At 43.2% G+C, this 24,821-nt stretch overlaps 1 protein-coding gene across 2 annotated transcripts in view; it reads right to left on the bottom strand.

Moving 5' to 3' along the window:
• Positions 1-24,821, bottom strand: part of CTNNBL1 (catenin beta like 1) — a 168,041-nt gene that overhangs the window by 24,883 nt on the left and 118,337 nt on the right. For both annotated transcript variants that reach the window (XM_089896854.1, XM_022592451.3), the window contains exons 12-13: positions 9,441-9,538; positions 7,943-8,023 (exon numbers count right to left, since the gene is read on the bottom strand). In XM_089896854.1, coding sequence (XP_089752980.1) covers positions 7,943-8,023; positions 9,441-9,538 — 179 coding nt within the window. The remainder of the gene's footprint in view (positions 1-7,942; positions 8,024-9,440; positions 9,539-24,821) is intronic.

Genomic DNA, 24,821 nt, shown 5'->3' with positions numbered 1-24,821 from the left:
TCTCATTGTTCCTTAAACCCCAAGAGGTAAGAATCATTACTATTTTCACTTTCAAATGAGAAACTGAGGCTTAGAAGAGTTGGAGAACTCTCCAAAGGTCACAAAGCTCAGAGCTGAGTTAAGTGCTGGAGACAGGATAAAAACCCACACAAGTCTGGCTCCAAGCCTATGAGCACTTCCATAGTTCAAAGAAGGAAAAAGTCTTTGTTTTATAGACTTTTTCTGGTATTAGCATATGAGCATATGAGTTCTTTATGCCATATCTGTGAATTACTGCAAACCAGCAGCATTAAATGTAAGGTCGTCTGGCTCCTTTGCCTGTCTTTTCCTTACAAATTGAAGAAACTTTAAAAAAATAAAAGAGGGGGGTGGGAATCTATAGCTAGACCAGCAAATTCCACATGCAACTTGGGAGAGTTAAACCAAAAAAAAAAAGACACTCTGAAAGGTTTTATTTTGTTCATTCCATAAGAGAGGGCTAGAATAAAAAACCTAGATGGTAATTCAGTGAGTAGCTCATTAAATAGAACAGATTGCAATTCACAGCAGCATAAACCTGTTTGGGGGCTGCTAAAATAAACAGCTTCGTCTCCAAAGACACACAAGGAGGTGGTACGTGTGGCATCAAGGTGCCATTTCTGCAGGGCTGTGTGTGTGTGTGTGTTCTAACCCTCCTCCAGCCACATCCTCACTTTAAATGTTCATCTGTCTTCGGGAGCACTACCAAATCACTACCTTTCCAGGTGCCTCTATCTCTCTCCGCAGGCAAGTCGCAAGCCTCCAAATGAGCGTGTGGATGCTACTCCTCATCTGCCCCTGACAGGCAGCGAGCTGCCCCTCGCTGATGGAAGGAGACAGTCATAAAAGAAGCTGCTATGAAGCCAATAGGAATCCCTCTTTTCTTAATGAGAGAGGACATGACTCAGAAACCCAGCAGGGGTCACAGTTACTGTCTGTAGTCATGGGCAGGAATTGCCCCACCATTGAGAAAAGGCCAATTTCCTTTCTTCTTCCAAAGCAAAGGGAGAGATAGGTATGTGGAGTTGGGGGAGGCACAAGCAACAGCAAAACAGAATCTTCCTCCAAGAGCTTCTGAAATAGGGCAGACTGTTAGAGAAGGATCCTAGGACTGCAGGTCACTTTCAGCAGGGGAAACAGAGGCTGGAGAATTAGTAAAAGGGATTTGTTTTTTTTTTTGAGAATATACAGCTAACTGATAGCAGTTCTAATAAGAATCCAAGGATATCAGGCCAGAGTTTGCCCACGAAGGGAAAACTATGTGTTAGGCCAGCCTTAACACATGAGCATGTGCCAGGTTTTTACAAACAATCTCATTAATTTTCAAAATGACCCTCTAATAAAACTATCATGAAAACTAATACACATCCACACACAGGGCAAGGCATTTCCCCAAAGAACAGAATTTATGTGTGGCAGAGCTGGGATTTAACCTTTGGCTGTATGACCCCTGGGTTCATGTTCCTCCTATGGTACCATGATGCCTCCATCACAGGTAGGCCATCCATTTCCAAATTCACTAAAAATAAGCAAACAAACAAGTAGACTATTAGACTGTTCACCTGAATTTTCACAACATATAAGCCAGCCTTGAGAGAACCAGGGCTTCTATGAAGTTGGGAGACTGTGGACCCCACGGAGAGAGGACAGAGAGGATGAGAAAAGCAAAACAGAGTGCTCAAGGCTACACTGCAAGGTAAGAGTCAGAGGTGGGGGGCCAGAACTTCTCCTCCAATGGTAGGAAGGATGACTGTGATCGGGAAGGGCGCGGGCAGGGAGGCAGGAGAGAGTGGGTGAAGGGGCATATGGCTAAATCTGCATCTAGGAAAGAGGCAAGCAGGACAGGGAAAAACACCATAGCATCCCCTGCCCCACCACCTCTGGCTTCTACTGACTGTCAGCTGTGTTCTGCCAAGTTTATAGACTGAGAAGTTTGGGAACCACTGTTTCAAGAACAGCTGAGAGGAACTCTCAGCAGGACTCCCTTTTCTTAGGCTTGCCCAGGAGCTTCCAGCAGTTAGCAGAAGACTTGACAGCAGTCTCACACTTCCACTGTCTACACACCTACCAGTGCTTTACGATCACCAATCCCACTCATTCATTCCTGCGCTTTACCCCCTTTGTACAAATCCTTAAATGAGTTTCAAATGCTAAGGAAACAGTCAAAGTCTGTTTCAGACATCACGGCCTGTGGATACTGCTTCATTACAAGGAGTCCCTCTTTCTCTTTCCAGGATAAAGCCTGGGATGATTTAACTGTGGCAAAATTAGCATACAATTTGTAAGTCATTATGGTGCAAAGTATGTGGCGAGAACACTTTATTGAATAAACGTGCTGAGAATAATTTTCCTAGGAACTAAAAAAAGGAAAACCTCTCTTCAAGGCTCTCCTCCTTCTTTTAAAATCCCTGCCAGTATCTATATAATTATGTCTTACTTCTGACACTCAGAAGCCTGGCATTTCTGTACATTTGACCAACAGAAGCCAGAAGGAACCCATGAGAAGTCAGGATATCTTCCCAACAACAGGGACCTTGGCATTTTCTGGGCTTTTTGTTGCTTGGGGAGTCAGGTGAAATCTGCTGAGACAAGCACCTTGGGTATTTATAGATCACAGAGAACTGCTGCTCACTAGAAGAGTCTTAAGAATTACATGACCTTTAAAAGGTTAACCAGGAAGCCCAAGGGTATGTTCAGATACACTGTGGCCCTGAAGTCGCATGGACACTGAATATAACGTGAAAGCATTGGGCAACTGCCCAAGACGTGAAATTCTTTCCTAGTTACAGATTACTGTAGGTAATGCGACTTGAACTGAGTATGTATACAATTATCAGTTTGTCCTGTAGACTCTTCTAAATAGGAGTATCTTTCTGTGTTTAATATAGCTACAGGTATGCCACAGAATTTACACAGTTGTAAAAAATATTTTTTTGATGATGGGGCTATTCAGAGAAAACAAAAATTAGGGTTAAAATGAGAGTTTAGATGTAATGTAGAAAACTCAGGACCCTCTATCTTCCTTAATACCCATGGACAAATATTAATTTTATCTCAGGAGTAGTTGTCCTTCATTTACTGCATGTTAATCACTATGTAGGTCCTAAGAATATGATGAACAAGAGATTCGAGTCGTAGAGACAGAGAGCAAACAAACATATAAAATAATTACAGGTTACGAAGAAGCACTGGCATGGGGACACTACTTTACATATGGGTGTCACTGAAAAGCTCTCTGGGGGGTGACATTTAGGCTAAGACCTGAAATTAGAAGGAGGCACCAGTGTGAGAAGAGGCAGGACAGGGGGAGAAGCAAATGCAAAGGCTATACAGCTGGAAGTTAACGCACAGCAGCAGGAGAGGAAGTGGAAGAAGTAGAGGGGACTCAGATCACACAAAATCTTGCAGTATTAGGGAAGGAAGAGAATCATGTGTGCAGAGAGGTGGTGGTAGAAACAGTGCTCACAGAGAAAAGAAAACTAAAGGTTCTCTGGCCACCTCTACAGGCCAGGACCTGTGGAAGCAGCTTTCACGTGTGTTATAGCTATGTCACCAAATTCCTAAATATGTAATTCCTCACAGACCCACAGGTTGGGACGTATACCTTAAAAACAAAACACCAGAAAAGAAGAAAATAAAGCTGGGGAAGTTAGGCTATTTGCCCGCAGTTGGAGACCCAGAAGAAGCCTGGCTCTAAAGCCCGTGCTCCCCCCTCACACCTTCTGCCCTGGAGTATAACTTATCACTCGCCCCAAAACTTAACTTGGCTTCCCACTGCCCCTCCTTTGCTCCTGTTCCTCTCTAGTCTGGAAATGGCTTATATGTCTCCTCCTTTTAAGGTTCAGCTTGAATTCTGCCTCATCTACAAAACTGTTAGGGGTGACTCGAGGTGCAGATGGCTTCCCCCCTGCTCCTTGGATTCTTCCAGCCCTCAGCAGCAGCAGCAGTACTCCTGGGGCCCATTCTTCTTTTGACACTTCCACCTGTGTTCGCCCCCAGCCAGTGCCTAGCTTAGTGCCTTGCACAGAGCAGGTGCCTGAGAAACATCTGCCAAATGACTGGATTCTTTTCAGTGAATTTTGGTCAACTGCAAACCATGGACACTTGCACCGTGCCCATGGGAATCTGAAGTTTGCAGGGAAGATAGTGGCTCCGAGACACTAAAAATGTCAATACTTGATCCCCCTTCTCTTGGTCAATACCTGACCCTGTTATTTAAGGTGTTTTTTGTTGCAGACTTGGCAGAGTATATGAGATATTTATTCATTATGGATATGACAGTCAACGTTATCAAATGCCTGAGAAAAAAGTATTCAATTCAGGTCAACAAATATTTGCTGAATTCCCAGTAGGTGTAGGACATCCAAGTTTAACGGGGGTGGGGTGGGGTGAGGCAACAAATCGTTTAAGAGAGACTTAAGAGAGTAGGTTGCATGAAGGAGAGACGAAATGAGGTGGTTTGTTCCAGGTCACTTCATACCTGTGAGGCGGCTTCATCTGGCAGGATGAGCCTGAGTGCTGGCAGAGAGCGCTGCTCACAAACACGTCCCTCCCCCCCACACCCCGCCACGACTCTCCCAGCAACACTGAGGCTGCTGAGCACTAATAGCGTTGGAACGTTTGCCAGTGCCCAGCAAAACAGCCTTGGCGTCAAGGAGACAGGTGTTTGTCAGGGAACGGCGGGGCCCTGCGCCTGTGGCACACAGAAGCACCGTGAATGCTGGCGAGTGGCTGCAGCCATTACTCTCCGTCAGTGCTAATCAATTTCACACCCTCTTCAATGCTGATAATAGATAATCTTGTAGGAAGCAGCCCAAGTTTCTTTTTTTTCTTAACATCTTTATTGAAGTATAATTGCTTTACAATGGTGTGTTAGTTTCTGCTTTATAACAAAGTGAATCAGTTATACATATACATATGTCCCCATATCTCTTCCCTCTTGTGTCTCCCTCCCTCCCACCGTCCCTATCCCACCCCTCTAGGTGGTCACAAAGCACCGAGCTGATCTCCCTGTGCTATGCGGCTGCTTCCCACTAGCTATCTATTTTACGTTTGGTAGTGTATATATGTCCATGCCACTCTCTCACTTTGTCCCAGCTTACCCTTCCCCCTCCCCGTATCCTCAAGTCCATTCTGTAGTAGGTCTGTGTCTTTATTCCCGTCTTACCCCTAGGTTCTTCATGACCTTTTTTTTTTTTTTCTTAGATTCCTGCTCCCTGATGCCCAACAGCTTCCTCTGGTCTCTCTCAAAAAACAAAGGAAAACAACACCCTCCCCCACCAAAAAAAAACAAACAAAAACCAAAGTCTATTCCAGGTTCACCTCAGATGAAGCATCTGATGGTGCCAATGCTCTGGTCTGCTTGGACAACTCCTTTTGGGTTATCTGGTAAGGAGGGTGCTCTTAGGAAAAGGACTGCCTGGCATACTTAAAAGTTACATGGGAATTCCAAAGGAAGCTAGGAAAATCTAACAACAGCAGTAGCTTTTACTTATTGAGCAAAGTAAATACATAGTTTATGCTTAGTCTTCATGATAGCACTGAAAGGGAGGTGTTATGGCCATTTTACAGATGAGAAAATCACAGCTCGGAGAGGTCAACTCATTTGCCCAAGGTCTCAGAGCTAGGAAGCAGCAGAGCTCAAATTCAAATCCAGGCTTATCTGACCCCCTACCTCATGCGCACCTTTCTACTAGGCTGCTGCTGGCACTCCATGAAGACAGTCGCTGATCAACCTCTCATTGTGCTTTTAACCCATTTCATTTTCAAAAAATGGCAGTTACCAAAGTATGCTCACCTGAATCTGAGGGAAAACGTTAAGTTGGAGGGGATTTGAGAGACCGCCTTTGCTGATGCCACATTATGGCTAAGAATCTGGGGCTACACAAGGCGCAGTGACAAGGTGTGGCGAGGCAGTGATTGTGAGGTGCATGCCCGCACTAAAATCCTAGCCCTCGGACTCCCAGGTGCGCCTTCAACCAGCCCTAAAAATCTCCTTCAGCAGATAACTTGGGGAATTCCGTCAGAGCAGGAGTTCTAATTGTCCCATGGCTGTTTCCCTACAAAAGTCTAGGGAAAGTTCAATTTGTTTCTGATTATCATTCAGTCAAAGATGAAGAATATATACTTTGGCACTTTAACAAGCACTAAGTGTCGACCATGTACAAGTTGCTGTGAATGGAGGAAAAAAGGGAAGAGGAAAGTTTAATCAAAGAATAAAATAAAGGGGGTGAGGTGTGTGGAATGAAAGGACTGTGTGTGGAACATGCTGGTATCTGAAGTCCAGCCTCAGAATTCAGAGTCTCTGCCATTTACCCTGTAATAGTATCACCACATTAAAGAAGAAAGTCCCAGTCAATCAATTCAATCAATCAACAAACATCTGAGGACTTACTAGGTTTAGAGAGCACAGGGAAATCACAAGAATGATACATATGGTTACCTATCTACTGGTATTCATAAATGAAGGTATAGTTTGTGAAAGGGAATGGGTGGCTTAGAAGGGCACAGACAACAAGGTCACTGTTTTCCCCAAGCTCTAGTCTCTCACCCTGGCCTGAGGCACAACCTGAGGGAAGATGCTAGTGTAATTCCCAATGTACACAGCTCTGCCTCATGGCTGGCCTGCCCCAACACAGACGGGAGGGGTGCTGAAGCAGGCTCTCCCACCAGTGAGGCTCAAAAGCCTCCAGTGTGTCTTTAAGGCAAGAAGAGTGAAAAGAAAATAGAGTGATATAGCAAATCCAGATCACGAAGAAAATGGGCTCTACTACAGACTTTGAAAAAAGCAAAAGAAGGATCATTGTGCAACATGACCATAGACTGAGGGTACTTCCCTGGTGGTGCAGTGGTTAAGAATCTGCCTGCCAATGCAGGGGACATGGGTTTGATCCCTGGTCCGGGAAGACCCCACATGCCATAGAGCAACTAAGCCCGTGCACCACAACTACTGAGCCTGTGCTCTAGAGCCCACGAGCCACAACTACTGAGCCTGTGTGCCACAACTACTGAGCCCGAGCGCCCTAGAGCCCAGGTGCTGCAACTACTGAGCCCACGTGCTGCAACTACTGAAGCCCGTGCTCCTCCACAAGAGAAGCCACCGCAATGAGAAGCCCGCGCACCACAACGAAGAGTAGCCCCTGCTCGCCACAACTAGAGAAAGCCCACACGCAGCAACAAAGACCCAACGCAGCCAAAAACAAAAAGAGAGAATACAAATCAGACATTAACCAATATGAAAACCTGCCCCGATTAAAGGGACAGATGAGAAATCAACTGAGGACAGAGATAGCAGAGAACAAAATAGAAGCAGATGAAAAATACAGGAGGTAGGATAACACCCTAGGTAAGTATGGCTTGTCAAGAAAAAACATCTAGCAGGTTTCATCTCCCTCAGCAACCACCTCAACAGACAATGCGGCTCAGTCACTCTGACCCGGTTTGCAGGCCGTGCTGCAGAGCTTTGAGCTCCCTTCTCTAGGTCTCCAGGTTTCATCTGCAAATGAGGGAACTGTATTCAATGACCTCACAGTTTCCTTCCAGTGCCTCCCTACGACTACAGAAGCCAGCAAGTGTGTGTGACAAGACACACTCTGCCACTGTGGTACCAAGTCACAGCACTGTGCTTTGGTCAGATTTTCGAAGAGAAGCTCTTATCAAGGGTACTTGTGCTACCACCCAGACTCCCAGGTCAGACCGGGATCAATTGTACACATCCATCCTCTTCAGGGACTTCACTCCTGTTAAAAGGGCAGTTATAACCACTGGCGGACTGTCATCTGCTCAGCTCTTACGACATGTTAGGTGGCACACAAAGGTAGATGGCACCTTTGCCCTTGCCTGTCCTGTGGGGAGATACAAGGTGCACAAGGGACCCAATGGAGTGCAAGTCAATAGCTGGCAAAAGATAGGCAGGGATACGTACGTGTTTTTCCCCTTCAATCTTCTTGTCGGCCACCTGCATTGCATCCAGATATTTAAAATGCAATTCCATCAGCCTGTCAACCTGAAAGAGAGATACTTCTCAGGCATGAGTGAGAAAGAAAGAGTATACCAAGGCAAGAGAACACGGGAGCTCCTATTCGTCTTACTGTCACTCCCCACAAAGGGAGAGCCACTCTACCACTTCTCACTCTGGATATGAGCTTTGCTGCGGAACACATCAGGAAGGGATCAAACGGCTCGGGCAGAACAAAGCAAACACTTAGCATGGATGCAGTTTGAACACAGGCCATTCCCCAACGACGCTATGCATTCCCAGCCCTTCTAGGTCTCCCCTGAATTCATGTTGTTAAAAACAAACGAATAAAAATTCAAGTCCCATCTTGCACAGAGAAGAAGCATGAAGTTACATACTTGATATTCACTTAGAACTATACAGAAATTTCTTTTGTCAAACTGAAACCTTTCATGTTCAGATTCTGCCCCAGAGCTGATCTTTTTTTAAAAAACGGTCTAAGTAAAATCTCTTTTGTTGCTTTTCAGTCAGAAGAGAGTGCAAGAAAAACTCCTTCACAACTTAAAAAAAGCCCCTGACTTTTGCTTAGCAATAACCTAAAAATCAGTTTCAAACTTAGCAAAAGTCATGCTTCAAACATGGCCTGAGGAATACTGAGTGGGCTTGAAAGTTTCATTTTTTCCCTAAGACTTCCAAAAGATTGAAGGAACACTGTGAAGCCAGCCTAAACTTCTAACCTCTCTTTTTACTGGGCTGGCACCACTATGGTTCTTGGCAACCCTGGTATTTACCCAGGAGCTCGTATTGATTAATAGTAGATGTTGCTTCAACACAGCATCAGACAGTCAGGAAGACTGTGCCCAAACCTTCCCTGGTTAACAATGATGACCCTAAGATCTTATATATTTCAGTTTACAAAGTATTCTCATATCCACTCTTTCCTTAAACGTTGGGAAGTGTGATAAGGCAGGCAGGGAGGATAGACGGCAACCCTAACTTTAAAGGTGAGGAAGCTGATGCACAGACATTAGCTAATGTCACCAGGGCGACATGATCGCTAAGATGTTCTGTGTCCTAACCCAATGGCCTCTTCTTCTTTCTTTTTTTTTTTTTTTTGCAAACAACAATTGCACTTATTTGTATTACTTACATGGTAACAAATGGTTTCACTGCATATTAAGAATTTTTAAAGCACTGACCTGATCTTTTCCTCCTCATCTTAATGATCCATAATGGTACACTGTTGCGTACAGAAATGGTTTCAAAATATTTGGGGTCAAGGGTGATGCATTAGGAGATGAGAGGCAGAAAAACCTTTGACATCCAAACCAATGGAGCCCGGATGCTGGAGAAGATATTTTGGGGCAGGAACACTTAACCCAGCACTCCTCAGATCGCATCAGGGAGATAGTGATTCTATTCCCGCTGGTCCCAGTCCCATCTTTACAGTCCAACAAGCACCCACCTTCTCACTGTCATTTTCAGTGAATTTATTCAGAAGCCGGGTCCGCTGCTGCCCTCTCAGGTTCCGCAGGAGGGAAGCCAGGATTGAACAGACATGCTCTGGGTTGGGAAGGAGAAAGGAGAACATGCTGTGATCAGAGCAGTAATTATTACCTCTCTTCAAGCCTGGTCTGGTTCTACTGAAGGAGGAATAAGTAGGTCTTCCCTGACTGCTGCTACTTCTTAATAAGACAAGAACCTAAATTGTGTCAATGGAAAACGGAACTGATTTTCACATACGGTGCAAGAAACGTATTCAAAAGGGATTATATCCCCAAAGACAACTTGAGCAAGTGAATCAAAACTAAGTTAGAATTTCTGTTCTGCCTATAATTAATTGAGTTTTATTGTCTGCAACAGAACCTCAAACTAATCCCCCCATTTACAGAAATAACCGGTAAATAGAGTATGAATACTAACCATGAGGTGAGCACATAACGAACAAATAAGACATGTTCTACCATATTCTCAAATTACCTTATAACTTTCCCAGGTAAATATCTGAGAATTAAATAAGAAATATGAAAGGGTTCCAGTGCTATCACTTACATTCTGGTGCACCTAAAATCTCTACCTCAAGTTTAAAGACAGCAGGACAGTAAGGACTTCAAAAGGATAACAATGTTTTTTCAGTCCACATAACCTATAGGCTTCTATTATGAGATACTATTCTTCTAGCCAGGGAAGAAAAGGGTAATTGAAGGGTATATCATAGGCTTCAGCTGTAAAGAGGTTCTTTTCTTTAAAAAGGATTTTAAAAAACCAAGGATAATGATGTTGAAAAGGAGATGGCAGAGTAAAGCTTGTTTTGAAATAAAATGCTCACAGTGTGGGCAACAAATATTCTGTTTGAAAACTGACCGAACATCTTTAAATGCCAAAGTTTGAGTTCTCAAAAAGTCATTTTCCTCACTTATATCAGAGAAGCATTCCTCACTACTTCATTTCCCCAATCTCTTAATGCTAGAGTTATTCAGTCTTTAGACTTCTATTTCTACCTCCTACTCCTTCTTCTAGCCACTTTCACCTCCCTGGGGATCTCATCTAGTCCCACAGCTTTAAAGACCATTTACGTGCTGACAACTCCCAAACTTGTGTCTATAGGCCAGTCCTGTTTTCTGAACACAGGCTCATGAATTCACCTGTCTACCTGCTCTCTCCACTTGGTTGTCTAGCAGGACTGAACATGGTTTTGGAACCAAGCTCCTGAACTCCCTCCTCAGGCCTGTCCCCAGTTTGTTCCACTGAGTTAATGGCAACCAGGTCCTCCAGTTTCTCAAGCCAAAAACAGTGGCGATATCCTTGATTCTCTTCTTTCTCACACGTCCCACAGAAACCTTGTCAGCTGTAGTTTCAAATTACACCCAGGACTCCATGTCTTCTTACTGCTACCCCACTGCCATTACACTGGTCCACAGCACCATCACCTCTTGCTTGGAATACTCAGCAGCCTGCTTGTGGGGCTCTCTGCTTCCACCCTTGCCGGCTTTGGCCTGATCTCCATAGAGCAGTCCGAATGATCCTTTAGGTTAAAACCTAAGTCAGACCCTATCATTCTTCTGTGTAAAACCCTCTGATGGCTCCCCACTCACTCAGACTAAATGCTGTTTCTAACGTCAGACAGGCTTCTGCCCTGGGGCCTCTGTACTTCCTGTTTTCCTTGCCTGAGATGCTCCTCACCAGACTATCTGCATGGCTCAATCTTCACATCTAGTTTTACTCAACTGTCATCTTCTCAATGAGGCTTTTTCTTGACCACCCTATTTAAAAATGCAGGGCTCCAACACCACTGATTTCCAAGTCTTAACTACTTTATTCTTCTCTTCGGCATGCATTATCTTCTAAAATACTGTATAATTAATTATTTGTTTTGTTCACTGCCACCCTTCAATTAGAATATAAGCTCCTTGAAGGAAGGGATTTTAGTCTGCTTTGTTCATTGGTATATCCCTGGTCCCACAACAATGTCTAGCACATAGTAGGTGCTTTAGAAATACCTGCTGAATAAATGGGAAGAAAGCAGGCTCTCAATACAAGTTTTTGGTGGTGGTGGTGGTGGTGGGACCAGACAAACAAATCACTCTTGAACTCTGGGTATTTTTCAAATGCCTTTGAATAGCTTTCACCTTTTGTATATAGTGCCTATCCCAAGTTCAGAGTAATAGCACCCTTGCATTGGTAATATGCTCTCAAACCATCAGTTACAAAATGGTCCTTAAAGATATTTTGCATTTGGGAGTAAGTGGATGACTTTTTCTTAGGGAGCGATCAGTTTGAATAAAATATCTCTAGTCAGTAGATTCACTTTTTTAAGTATAAATTTTTTCTAAAATATGCTGTGGAGAGAGGTATTATACCTTCTCAAGACCCCAAGTTCTCCCCAATATCTTTCTTCTAACTTCCGATGTAAAGCTGGGATTGAGCTGGTATAAGCTCCACCTTCATAAAAAGGAAGGGGCACGGAACAGGAGTAGGGTGAGATGAGGGCAGAAAGTGGCGAGTGGACAGAATAGGACCTGCCTTCACAGGAAGGCAAAAACCATCATGAACCTAGGGTAAGGAACCAAGACAGCTCAGCTCAGGGTGACAAAGTATAATAAGAAGGGACGTCTTTGGAGGCTCACATCAGGCAAAAACAACAAAAAGAACAAACTTCTGTGTATGTCAAGGAGAGAAGATTAGAGGAAGGAAGAGTGGGGGACATAATCAGTTCTGCAATCTTGGGCCAAGCAACTGGATGTGGCTCTGATCTCTTCAAGCTGGTGAACAGATGTGGGACAGGCCATAAAAAATGCAGTGAATTTTAACAAGCTTAGTTTTGAAACTTTGAAATTACTCAGCATGACAACTGCTAACAACTTCCATGTATATATATGACAATCTGACAACCACAGAGGAAGAAAAAAAAAAATCAGCCAGAGAGTTCTCATAGATTATCTAGGCCAAATCTCTTATTGTACCTATAGACAAATCAAGGCCCAGAGAGAAGTGACTTGTCCACACAGCTAACTGGTGAAAGAGGTAGAACCCAAATTTCAGATTACTCACTCAATCATTCACTGACCACTTACCTCTGTGCCTGGCAAGCACTTGGTTATCAGGGCCTCCAAACAACATAGTATCCCTACCCTTAAGGAGCTCTGTGTTTAGTGGGGAAAACAAAACAATAATTACAGTGCAGTGTGACAAGTTCCATCACTGAGGTAGGCAGAGGGGATCTGGGGAGCACAGACAAGGTATAGCTGACCTAGAGGAATTCCCACTGGAGGTAACAAACAACTGAAAATCTTAAAACAAAACAAAACTAAAAAGCCATGGCTGACAACTAGATAGAGAAGATAGAGCATTCCAGGCAGAAGGAACAATATATGCAAAGGCCGGTTTGGATGGCGTATCACATACACATGCAGGAGGAGAGGCCAGTCAGGTGGGGAAAGGCTGGAGAAAAAAGAGACAAGGATCCACCAATGAATTTTAAGCTGTAGACAGATAAGACTAGATATGAGTTTAGACCAATCCTTGGCTGCTAGATTCCTTTTAGAGATCAAGATAATGTTTCTCTTTCCTGATAAATTTTTTGTGCTTTTTACCTGAGTTACCTCTTTGCCTTGGCTGTTAAGAAGCTCAAAGGTGAGTCCATGCTCAACCACAGGAGTCAATTTCTTTCACTACTTTATTATTGACTCTCTCCATCCTCCACCAATGGATTTTAAAGTAAAAGGAATGGATGCATATGGTAAAAACCAAACTATACAAAAAGGTATGAATGTCCTCAACAAATATTTATTGAGCACGTACTAATATTTCTTTTCCCATACTCCTCTCACTACCCTGTTCATCTCTCCCAAAGGACAAAAAACTACTAGTATCTTGTGTACACTTACAGGAGGGGAAAAACAATATATATACATACACACACATGTATGTATATATACATACATGTGTGTAAATATATACACACATATATTCTCTACTATATTTTTCCATATCAGCACATACTTTTTTTTTTAATGGCTGTCAGGAATTCCACTGAACTTATTTATCATAATTTAACTAATGCCCCAGTCATGGATATTAGGTGGGTTCCAGTTTGGCGTTGTTTGTTGTTTTTGCTATTAGAAACAATGCTGCAATGAACGTCCATGTACACGTATCCTGGCACGTATACCTTTATTTCTGGCATGGATACACTTTTGCACATATATTCTTATGGCAAATTCCTAGAAGTGGAAGTGGTGAATCAAAAGCTATTGACATATAAAATGTTGAAAGACATTGACAAATTGTCTTCCAAGAAGGTTGTACCAATTAACTTCCACTCTCAGTATGTGTATGTGTGTGTATCTCTGTGTTTTGTACATACAAAAAGCTTTGATGATTACCTTTTATATGTGGGAAGCATGTAACTTAGTAGGAAAAGCTTACATTTTGGAGTCAGACAACATAGGTTCAAATCGAAACTCCTACCACTTGCTCAAGGGCATGACCTTAAGTACTTGCTCAAGGGCATGACCTTAAGTAAGTTAATTAACCAGAATGTGCTGGGAAATACTTACATGCACATACACATATATCATACATACACACTGAGAGTGGAAGTATAATTTTACATACATAGTGTAAAAGAGTATCTGTTTTCCCATATCCTCACTCAGATTGGATATTATCCAACTTAGAAATTATGACAACCTTGTAGGTGAAAAATGGGATCTTCTTTCGGTTAGCATGTTTTTATTTTTATTATGAATAAGATCAAACACCTTTTCTGATGTTTACTGACCATTTGTATTGCTCTCTGTGTGAACTGCCCGGCCTTATCCTTTGCCCATTTTGATTTCTATGAGCTCTTTGTAAATTAAGAATATTACCTTTTTGTCTCCTACACTGCAAATATTTCCCCCAGTTTGACATCTGTCTTTCAACAAATTCTTACTCGAAGCTAAGATTTAGTATCACCATATTGTTTTGCTGTAAGTTGCTTCAAATTCTGGTATGAAAGTAAGCAGGGTACAATAATAACTGTCACCAATTTATTGTGTATCAATAACAGTAGGCTTGAGTCTGTACACAATTTTCTCATTGAATCTTCACTACTAAGCTATGCAAAAGGTACTATTCTCATTTCTGATTTATTATGCAGAATCCAAGTGTCAGAGAAGTTAATCAATTTACTTAGTAGGTCATGTCCTTGAGAGAGCGGTGGGAACTTAGATTTGAACCCATGTTGTCTGGCTCCAAAATGGAAGCTTTTCCTACTAGGTTACAGGCTCCCACATATAAAAGGTAACCATCAAAGCTTTTAAAGAAGAAACTTTTATGATAAAAGAGATCAGAAACTAAACCATGTAAAACCTGAAAATGTGCTTCATGGGGGGGCTCACTGTGTCCAAAAGACAGGCACTATGTAAATGTGGATTAACAAAAAAGTCAATAGTTTTAACGAGAGGAAAGTGAAGCGAAAGGCCATATGGAGGTAAGACATGAATAACACCCTTCTTTTCTCTCTTACTGAATTACCCTTTCCAGAAGCAATTTCTAGCAGAGTCCAAATAAAGTGACTTTGAGTCCTGGGCAGTTCCACAAATACTAAACCAAAACTTCTCAATAATTCTCCCACTTAATCTTCCTGATTAAAATGGATGAGGAGTTGCAAGAGAATGTTCTTTTATTTTTTGGGGGGGTGGGGGGGCCACGCTGCGCGGCTTGCGCAATCTTAGTTCCCCGACCAAGGATTGAACCCAAGCTCTGGAAGTGAGAGCGCAGAGCCCTAACCACTGGACCATCAGGGAATTCCCAAGAGAATGTTCTTTATATACCTCAACAAGATGGGATGTGGGGTGCTGGTGGCACAGAGAGAGTGTCAGGAGCTGTGATTTTCAAAGAGGAAAATATAATATAGAGGAGAATCATTTTTTCTGGAACTAGATCATATTAGCATGTATTTCCACAGCTCATCCCAGCCTGGAACAGGAGATACCTTGATCAATTGCAGTGGTATACTAAGAACAAATGACATATACCTATTAGTTTGGGATTTTAAGTAAAGGACAGGTTGTCACAGGCAGACCTGAATCTGCCTATATTCTTTGCATCTCTCTCTCTGGGTGCTGTGGCTGGTCGTAGGTCACTGGTGCCTGCCAGATAGGAAAACACTTCATTCACCCTAAGTTTTGCGCATACACATGAGTGCAAACACACACACACACACACACACACACACACATGCTTTCATTAGCCACTAATAAATGTAGCTTCCCTAGGAACAGATTTCAGCCCAAGGTGGTGTCAATTTCTCACGCACCAAGGAGATGGGGAGAGCTGCTGGCACAGAGAGCAGGGGAGATAACAGGTTTATCTGCTGGCCAACACCGCTCAGCTGCTCTGTCATTTCGACAGGATAAAATGGAGGTGAAAGATGGCTATGGAGCTGTCAATATAGACAGGGTGGATGTGGTGGCCCCACTACAGAGAACAACCTCTAAGGCAGGACCCAGGAAGAGCAGAACATATGCACGCACGCGCACACACATTAAAGGAATCCACAGGGGAAGGTCACGCAAATCTACACTTTGAAGTCACTAGGTAAGGAGGCAGGGGTCTTGGTGGAGAATTAGAGAGCCAGTATTGAAACTGTGTGCCAGTGTGAGTCCCTTCCTGCTGGGTGCCTTGCTCAACAGTCAGACAACTGACTGCCTCAGACACTAATTAGTGAAACTGCCTAGAGGAGTGGCTCTGGCCCATTCTTCCCCCAGCTCAAACCTTCCCCCAGCTTCAAGGCCCCTCCAGAGTGATTAGCAATGGGTTAGACCCCCCTGGATATATGCAATGGGGGCTAAAAGTTTGATTCTCTAGGGTCAATCAGAATTCTGTAATTTTCAGAGCTGAAAGGAGAATTAGAAATCTTTGGTTCAACTCCTCTGAGATTTCGAGTATAGAAACAAAAGCCCTGATAAAGGATGTGATTTGCTGCTTCCAGTCAAAAGTACCTTTCTAGGCCACTGAAATCTAGATCTGCAATTTGTCCCCCCACTCCTTATTTTTTCCTTCTTAAAATCATGACAAACACTTTTGAGAATCTGATGAACCCTTATGCATGCTATTCCCTCCCGTATATATAGATACGAATGCCACATTTCCATGAAGTTTCAGAGCGTTCCCATCTCTTAGGGATGGCTCTTGGGTTAAGAACCCAAGATCTAGTATAGATCAGAGGTCTTTCCAGAATGGCACAACCAGACTGTGGCAATCACTCTAACCAGCCTCCTGCAGTATGTGCCACTTTTGTAAAGAATGAGATGGAAGTGCATTTCCCATCCTCATCCTTAAAAAAGTATGGTCCAAACCCCAATAGGCTAACGTCACCTCTCCCTGTGAGGAGAGTTATTCATCCAGACGGGCCTATAAACAACTAGGCCTATCAGTGTCCTACTGCTGTGAGGTACACTGAGAGGACTAACTCCAGGGACCTCCTCCAGAAACGCCAAGTGAATTAATTAATTATGTGGGGCTTCAGGATCAGACAGACTTGGATTCAAATCTTGCCTCTGACACTCACTAGCTGGTTAAGCTAAACCACTGGCATACTGTTTAATCTCCGAGCCTCAGTTCTCTTATTTGTAAAATGCGGCTGTCCCTTCTATCTATTAAATCCATTGTATCAAATGAGATATGTACACAGTAGGCACTCAACAGACATTAGTTTGAGATCTGCTGCATTGAAAAAGAGCATCACAAGAGATTCTCTCACTGAGGCACCTGCCAGAGATCGCCACCTCACTCCTTCCGTACTGCATCCTGATCACATGTTGGCAACTGAACATGTTTCAGTCGGCCTGAGCTATTCTAACTAGCCCCTGCTGAGATAAATAGGAACTTAGATGGCTTGACTTTCTCAGCTGGTAGGGCTATTTTCTACAACTCGAGATTTGTTCTAACTCTAAAATGGAACAAGGCCAACTTCACTCAGACTCTTTAATCCCACAATAAATTAAAATAAAGACCTTATGTGTGGTTGCCTATAAAGCCAAATAATACAAGATTCTGGGAGACCTGCAAACAGCCCTGAGGTGGGCAGTGGCTATTTATCAGTAAGCTGAAGGACACAGCACATCTAAGCAGAGATGGTCCTTGCCTTTTGATCTTGCTGCAAGAACTGAAAACACAACACATGATCTGCAGAGGAAATGAAAAAGACACTCTCCTTTATGAGTTTTATAACCACAGGACAAGTAATTACAGGGCACCAAGTGGTACATACACCAGCCATTCCTTTACTCAAACTTCTGAGTACCTACTGTGTGCCAGGCAATGTACTAAGTACTGGGACCGTAGAGATGAAAGAAGATGGTCCACTCTAGAGAAGCTCATCCTCATCATCTTATGGGCAGGGCTGGAGGTGTTACACTGGCAAGTAAATGTCTGTGAGCTCACAACCCCAAGTTTTCTATGGCAAAGCTGGTAGACAGAAGCTAGAATTTTGGGTTCTAGGAGCACACTTAATTCTTGAAGCACATATTTGGACCACATTCTCGAATCCTGGGACAAATGGACTACTATTTATATTAGCAAGTCTCCCAAGGTGAGGACTGGGGTGGAGGTAGGGAACAGAGGGAAGAAGGTGACAAGGTGCACAGTAATAATCCCCAAATGTGACTTCCTCATCCTTCTGTGCCTCTGGATTTCGGAGGTGTCCCACTTCCATCTCTGTTGGAGTTTTGGTCCCATGAGGCAGGGGAAGATTATATTTACCAGAAAGGAAAAGGAGGCATTAACCAGCTGAGCTGGGCCACAGGACTATCTTTGGGACAGGAACTGACACTGATTTATTCATTTATTCATAAGATAGAATCCTACAACATATAAGATACAGTGTTTGGGGACTGAGACAATGAGACAATCCTGCCCGCTAGGTGACTGAGGTATACTATGTCTAAAATTACTTGACAGAAAGTGATAGTGAATGGGGAAGGGGCAGAAACTACTCATGAGGCAAATACTCTTCCAGTGAGGATATCTGGAAAGGCTGGTAGGCAAGATGGCACTTGAGCGGAGCCTTGAAGAACAGAAGCAGGTAAGAGAAGAGCCTCGGCAGGAGAAGGGGCAATGGGAACAACATTATTCCAAACAGATGGACAAGCGTGAAGCAAAGGCATTAAGTTGAAACGTACAGGGTACAGGCAATGAACTGGGAGGAGACCAGTGTGGTGGGAGGGAAGGGGGACAAAAGGTGATTAGGTTGGAAAGGTGGGGGAGGGGTGCAGATAATAGATAAATGTACATGCTGGACTATGGAAAGTGGACCCTAACCAACACCCCAATGGCCTGGCATTTAAATACTGGCCCAGCATGGCTCATTGGGGAATGAATTCAGGGCTGATCTGCCCACCCAGCTTCAGAGCCTGCACCTCCTTCCAGCAGCCCAAATGGTTAAGAAAGATATGGGTCAGCCAGAGTTCTATTCTTAGGATGGAAATGGTCCCTGTACTTCAACCAGCAGCCCATGTCATGGCAAGATCTTGCAGGGCCACTTTAAAATTCAAGGCCATGCTGAAGAGCTGCCTTTGTTTAAGGCCATTAGCTCTTTTGTTTTAATGAAATCACACAGAAGTGATCTTCCCTCATTTCTAAAATGAAAGCCATCTCTGTTTTATTGCTGAACCTTGCTGCCCACCTCCCCCTGAGCTCCCCCAGATGGAGAGACATCCTGCTTTCTGGTAAGACTCTAGATGCAAACAGGATGTTTAAAATACCCTAATTAGATCGATCTTGACTTCAGCACTGGTGTGTTGGAATACAGATTAATCTGTTCCATGCCTGGCACCGGCAGCTGAAGCAGCAGGAGGCCCTGTCAAATAAAGCCATAACATCACACTGCTCTCCCTTTATTATTATTTTTTCCCTTTTTACATTTCATTATAATGGACATCTGCCTAGCAGGGGATGTGGTAACCCAAGAAGAGTCATGCATGTGCACTCAGCCACTCCAGTTGAATATTGATGCAAGTCAAACACTCTTTTAAAGACAGATGGATCTGTGTTAAGCATCTATATATAGTCCCTTTTAACACATACACAAAATACATATATTCCTATTCTTCACAAACATTTACTGAACCCTGGCAGGCACTGGGCTAGAGACTGGGGACATAAAGAGGCAAAATTTATTGTAAACCTATTATGTGCCTATGTGTGCTCTGCATGTATTACTTTATTTAATTCTCACAACAATCCTTTGAACCATGTTTATTATCCTCCCCATTTTACAGATAAGAGACTAGAGACTCAGCTAGGAAAAGAAATTTGCCTCCCAGGGTTTCACAGCTAATTAGGAAGTAACCTCATTAGTTCCACTATAATAAAACTTGATTATTTTCCTCAAGAGTTAAAAAATACCCAATAAGCATATTAAAAAAGCATTCAGCCTCAGTAGTAATACAAATAAAATCATGAGATAGTTTCATTTGATACAAGTTTTCAAAATACCTGACGCCTGGAAGGCTGTGGGGAGCTCCCGTAAACTCTCCTACACTGCTGGCCCTATGAGTACTGATGACGCAGTACTGAAACCGCTTTTGCTATGTGAACCTCCCCCAACAGATGGTAAGCTCCTCCAAGGCATGGTCCATCTTATTCACTGACACACCTCAGTGTCTAGCCTTGTGCCAGAGATTCAACTAATACTGAATTTGACATCCTAACTAAACAGCGTGGTAAGTGAGATGTGAACTTGGAATATAAATGATGAGACTCCTGAAGGCCATTTTTCCAAAAAGTAGTTTTTAGTATGTTTGTTGTTTGCAATTTTGAATGCATTTTCCATTGAAACAGGCCCACTGAAACCCATTTAACCTGAAATACGGCCAAAATTAATTCAGTATTCTCATTTTTCAGTTGCAGTGAGATTCTACAAAGTGTCTAAGCATCTACTGGCTACAAAGCAGTATGACAGGTGTTGCTTTTTAAAAATTTAGTTCCACTTCCCCATGGGATTTCTTTCCTTCCTTTCAGAGTTCCAGTAGCACTATGGATTTAAGAAAGTGTTTAAGTGCTAGCTTAACTAATTTACGGATTTGAATCTGTGGGAAAATGGGCCTTACAGCAAGAAAGGGATATGTATGCCCAAGAAATGCTTCTTTCTGCTACACAATTATTCTCCAAGAACTCAGAGTGAAACAAAAACAAAAACAAAAACAAAAACAAAAACGGAGGGATGTGGCATCTAATTCTCCCAACTCAGGGCTTGAGCTGAAAGCATGAAGTTCCCTAAAAGTCTAATGTTCATATATCAGGGAAGGCCCATATCTTAGATGGGCTGAAGGAGAGGTCCATGGAACTCTAAGTGTCTGCCACGTGTGTACGCAACTGTCTCCTTGGAAAATGATTCCAATCTGTAGTTTTCTATGGCTCCTACAAGGTGCTTTGTCAGTGAAACCAACCCTATCACTCCAGCAGAGGCAGTGTGGATTGGGGAATGATACTGGTTCTGGGGAGTACCACACTGAGATGGCCTAGACAAGCTCTGCCCAAGAAAGGTGTTCTATACCAAGTGGCAGCATCCTGACTGGTAGAGACTGCCAGCTACCTACCCAATTTCTCTTCTTATTTCTTACTAAAAGAACCTATATTTACTTGGTAATATGCCCAGCTTAAAAAAACAAACAATAACAAACAAACCACCACTTCCCTTATAGCTAGGTATGACTGTGTGACTAACTTTGGGTCAAGACTTAAGATGAACTGGTATTTGGGACTTCCAGGAACGGCCATGACCCCTTCTGCCCTGCTCCCTTCCCTTTTGCTCTTCTGTGGATTAGAATGTAGACATAGTAACTAAAACTCTAGGAACCATCTAAGACCATGAGGCAATCCTGAAAATGGAAGCCAGGCATTTTATAGGTGCCTGGGGCGCATTAACAAGCAAGCAAACATCCCTGGCCCTGTGATAAGGAAGAGAATGACAGAAGGAAGCCGGGCTCGGGCTGACACTGTGAAAGTGCCAGTCCAGTCCTGCTGACCTCTGGGCTGACTTTACATGAGACAGAAATAAACCTCAATGTGTTCTATTTTGTTTAAGCCACTGTGATTTCGAGTCTCTGTTACTAGCAACCAACTGCAATTCCTAACTGATATACTAATTCAGTAAGTTCTTTTCCAGGAAGTCCAAAGACAGACTGCATCCTGAGAGTCAGGTATTTACCCCAAGAAAGCTGAGTGTGCAGTCTCACTCATTTTTGGAACCAGCCACACATCCCAGTGGGGAAAATCCTAGAACCAGGAGTAACTGCTGGTGAAAGGTACATTCCCCTCTTTTCATCTGTCTTGAAGGATCTCCTCAGGACACTTTTCCATTATATTCTGGAGAACCTGGCTGGAAGGACTGATACAACTTTTTTTTTTTTTTAATTAAAAAAATTAACCCTCATCCTCGTAATGGCAGAAGTGCATGCCTGGAGTTTCAGCACCTTTGCTTCCTCTCTGCATTCCCAGCAACACTCACATAAGCAGTACTCACACCCAGCAGCCGTATTCTGAAGAACTGGTATGAGACGGCTCAGATGTGTGGTTTCTGACTCACCAGCCTGAGTCCTTTCGTAAGCCCCCTTGATGAAGCCACCTGAATGTCAGGTGTGGCTGGTTAGAGTTTACTTTCCTTTAGCACATCACTTAGGAGTATTTCATCTAAATTAAACTGACTCTGTGGCCTAGAAGCTCTTTCAGGTTTAAAAAGGTAAATTATACAGTTACCACTCCTCTCCCCACCCACGCCCTACAAAAAACATTAAAAAATCTTTAGATCCTAAAATGAGAAAATCATTATGAGTATTTGTAATGTGGCTTTTATTTTTTTAAAGAGTCCTTTTCAATGGTTAGCTTACTGTATTCTCAAATAAGCCTAAAAGGTTAGGAAAGCACAGCAGAACCCTGTCATAACATGGATTTGGATATACTTGAGGTTAAACCTAAGTGCCAGAATTCTCCCACATTCTCCCCTTCCTCAGTGATTTCTTCGCTATTCCAATTTCCCACTTTCCAAGCATCAACCTGCCTTGGCTCAGGAGAGCTGATCATCACAGCCCCAAAGCAAGGGAGGTATTTTCACACTCCTCTGAAAGCCATCCCTGGATGCCTGCTTCAGATCAGAAATTCAGTTTAGGGGGAACAAAAAAGAAAGAAAGAAAAACCTGTTTCCAGGGCCTTCAGGGAATGATCTAAACCTACCTCTGCATGACTTTCATCTTATTCACCAGTCCTGCCTTTGCACTCTTCAAACAGCCACTGCTCCTCCTCCTATTCTTCCCACATTTAGCAGTAAAGTCCTCTTTTAAGCTGCTGCAGCCTCACCAACTGTTGGGCTCCACACACACTTCCTCCAGACTCCAGGGCTTCGCTGATTTCCACAGAAACCAGAAAAACCTGCTCGCAGACCCAAGGCGGCCTTATGTTCATTTTCTTGAAGTCTGACTTCTTAACCCTTTTTCCATCAGCCAGTAATACAGCAGTGAAAGTACAGAAGGAATTTCAGTGCTGCACTAACACAGTTCTTTCATTTCCATTGTGAGACTAACGAACTAAACCATTCTATAATCTTGCACACACAAAAACTACCGGGAAAACACGCCGTCATCTCTGCGAAGTTGCTTCAGGAACATATTCTAACACGTATTAGACTCATAATAGGGAGGAGATAAAGGAACCTGGCTAATCCTAAAAAACACACGGCATCTGGGAAGACAGAGTCCATATTGTTTTACGAACAAGATATAATCAACAATTGGCAGATATATGGAGTACTTTGCCATCATCATTTTCTCACAAGCTAATTTTTCCATATACTCAGTGCAACCATTTTACAGTTGCACAAATAAAGAACTAAGGGTCTGAGAGATTTACGTGCCTTTCCCGACGGGTCTTCCTCCCTTCTTCCCTCCCTTCCTTCCTTCCTTTCTTCCTTCCTTCCCTCCCTTCCTTCCTTTCTCTCTCTCTCTTTCTTCTTTTTTGCCTGCTCAGCTTGTGGGATCTCAGTTCCCGAGCCAGGGACTGAACCCGGGGCCATGGCAGTGAAACCCGAAGTCCTAACCACTAGGCCACAAGGGAACTCCCCAATGGGTCTTTCTTAAGAGGAAAATAACCATTTATTAGTGTTACATGCCAGCTTACTGTGCTAGGTGCTTCACATACTCTTTCTCATTTTATGTTCATGACCACACTTGGAGTGAATTATTCTCCCCATTTTACAGATGAGAAAAAGTAAGGCCCAGAGAGGTTATATGTTTTATCCAAGTTCTCAGAGCTAGTAAGAGCCAGAGACTGATCTGACCAGTTTTCTCTCCACTGCCCCAAATCTGCCTTTTTAGTGGTAAACTAAATTTACTAGCACCCAAATTTCTGAGGTACTTCTTAGAAAACTGAGCTGTAAAAAATAAGCAGGGAGCCCATTTTGAACATAGCTATAAATTGAATGTCAATGTCCCTTGCTTTATACAAAGCAGATGGTTTCTGGAAAAAACTGACTTCAAAGTAATTTCTCTGAAACAAATCCTACTTGTTTACCACTGTGGAATCCAAGATGCACTCCCAAGGAAAGAATTCCCCAGCCTGCTTCATCATCACTGTCCCTGCTGGCAGTGGTATCCCAGAACTCCCCTCAGCCTGGCTTCGTGCTTTTCCCTGCTCAGTGAGACACCCCCACGAGGACTACAGGAAGTCTTCCTGCTCCTGGGAAGCCTCAGACCTCACCCTGGTAGCTCCTGGAAACTGTGTGTAAGATAGTAGGACATATGTTGGCACAGGGATTGGAAAACAGAGATTTTATTCTCCAGCGTGACACGAATAAGTACAGTAATAATCAGAAAGGCACTTTTCCTTTCTGGCACCATTAGGTATTCAACAAATAATGGCTGAAGAAAACTTTAGAGTGAATGAACTCATGGAAGACGTCAGTCGAGGATTCCTTTGAAAGGCCACCTTACAAAGGTTTTCACAGACTTCCTAAATGACTCCTAGTTCTGGGCAAACACCTCAAGATGACCTCCTAAGTCATCAAGCTATGCTCAGATGCGGGCACCTCTCATTTTAAAGCTTAATCCTGAATTGACTACTTGCAAAATGTCTTCTGCAGCCTGGAACTTTGACAGAGATAAGACATGCTGGGAATACACATTTCCAGAAGTACTTCTTAAATAAATGCCATGTCGGAAGGAGAAGGGAAGAGGGCTAACATTTGTTAAGCACATACTATATGCCACAATGAATCTGAGAGACAGATAACTTACTGAGCTCACTGGGCAGGATGTGGGTCTCCTTCCACCACTGTTTTATTGCTTCGGGGCATGTCTCACGCTTC

Source organism: Delphinapterus leucas, chromosome 15, assembly GCF_059928025.1.
Source record: "Delphinapterus leucas isolate spDelLeu-1000000601 "Yukka" chromosome 15, BTC_Dleu_Yukka2, whole genome shotgun sequence".
Classification (NCBI taxonomy): domain Eukaryota; kingdom Metazoa; phylum Chordata; class Mammalia; order Artiodactyla; family Monodontidae; genus Delphinapterus; species Delphinapterus leucas.
Note: the sequence above shows the minus strand (reverse complement) of the source record. Positions and strands in the feature narration are given on the sequence as shown.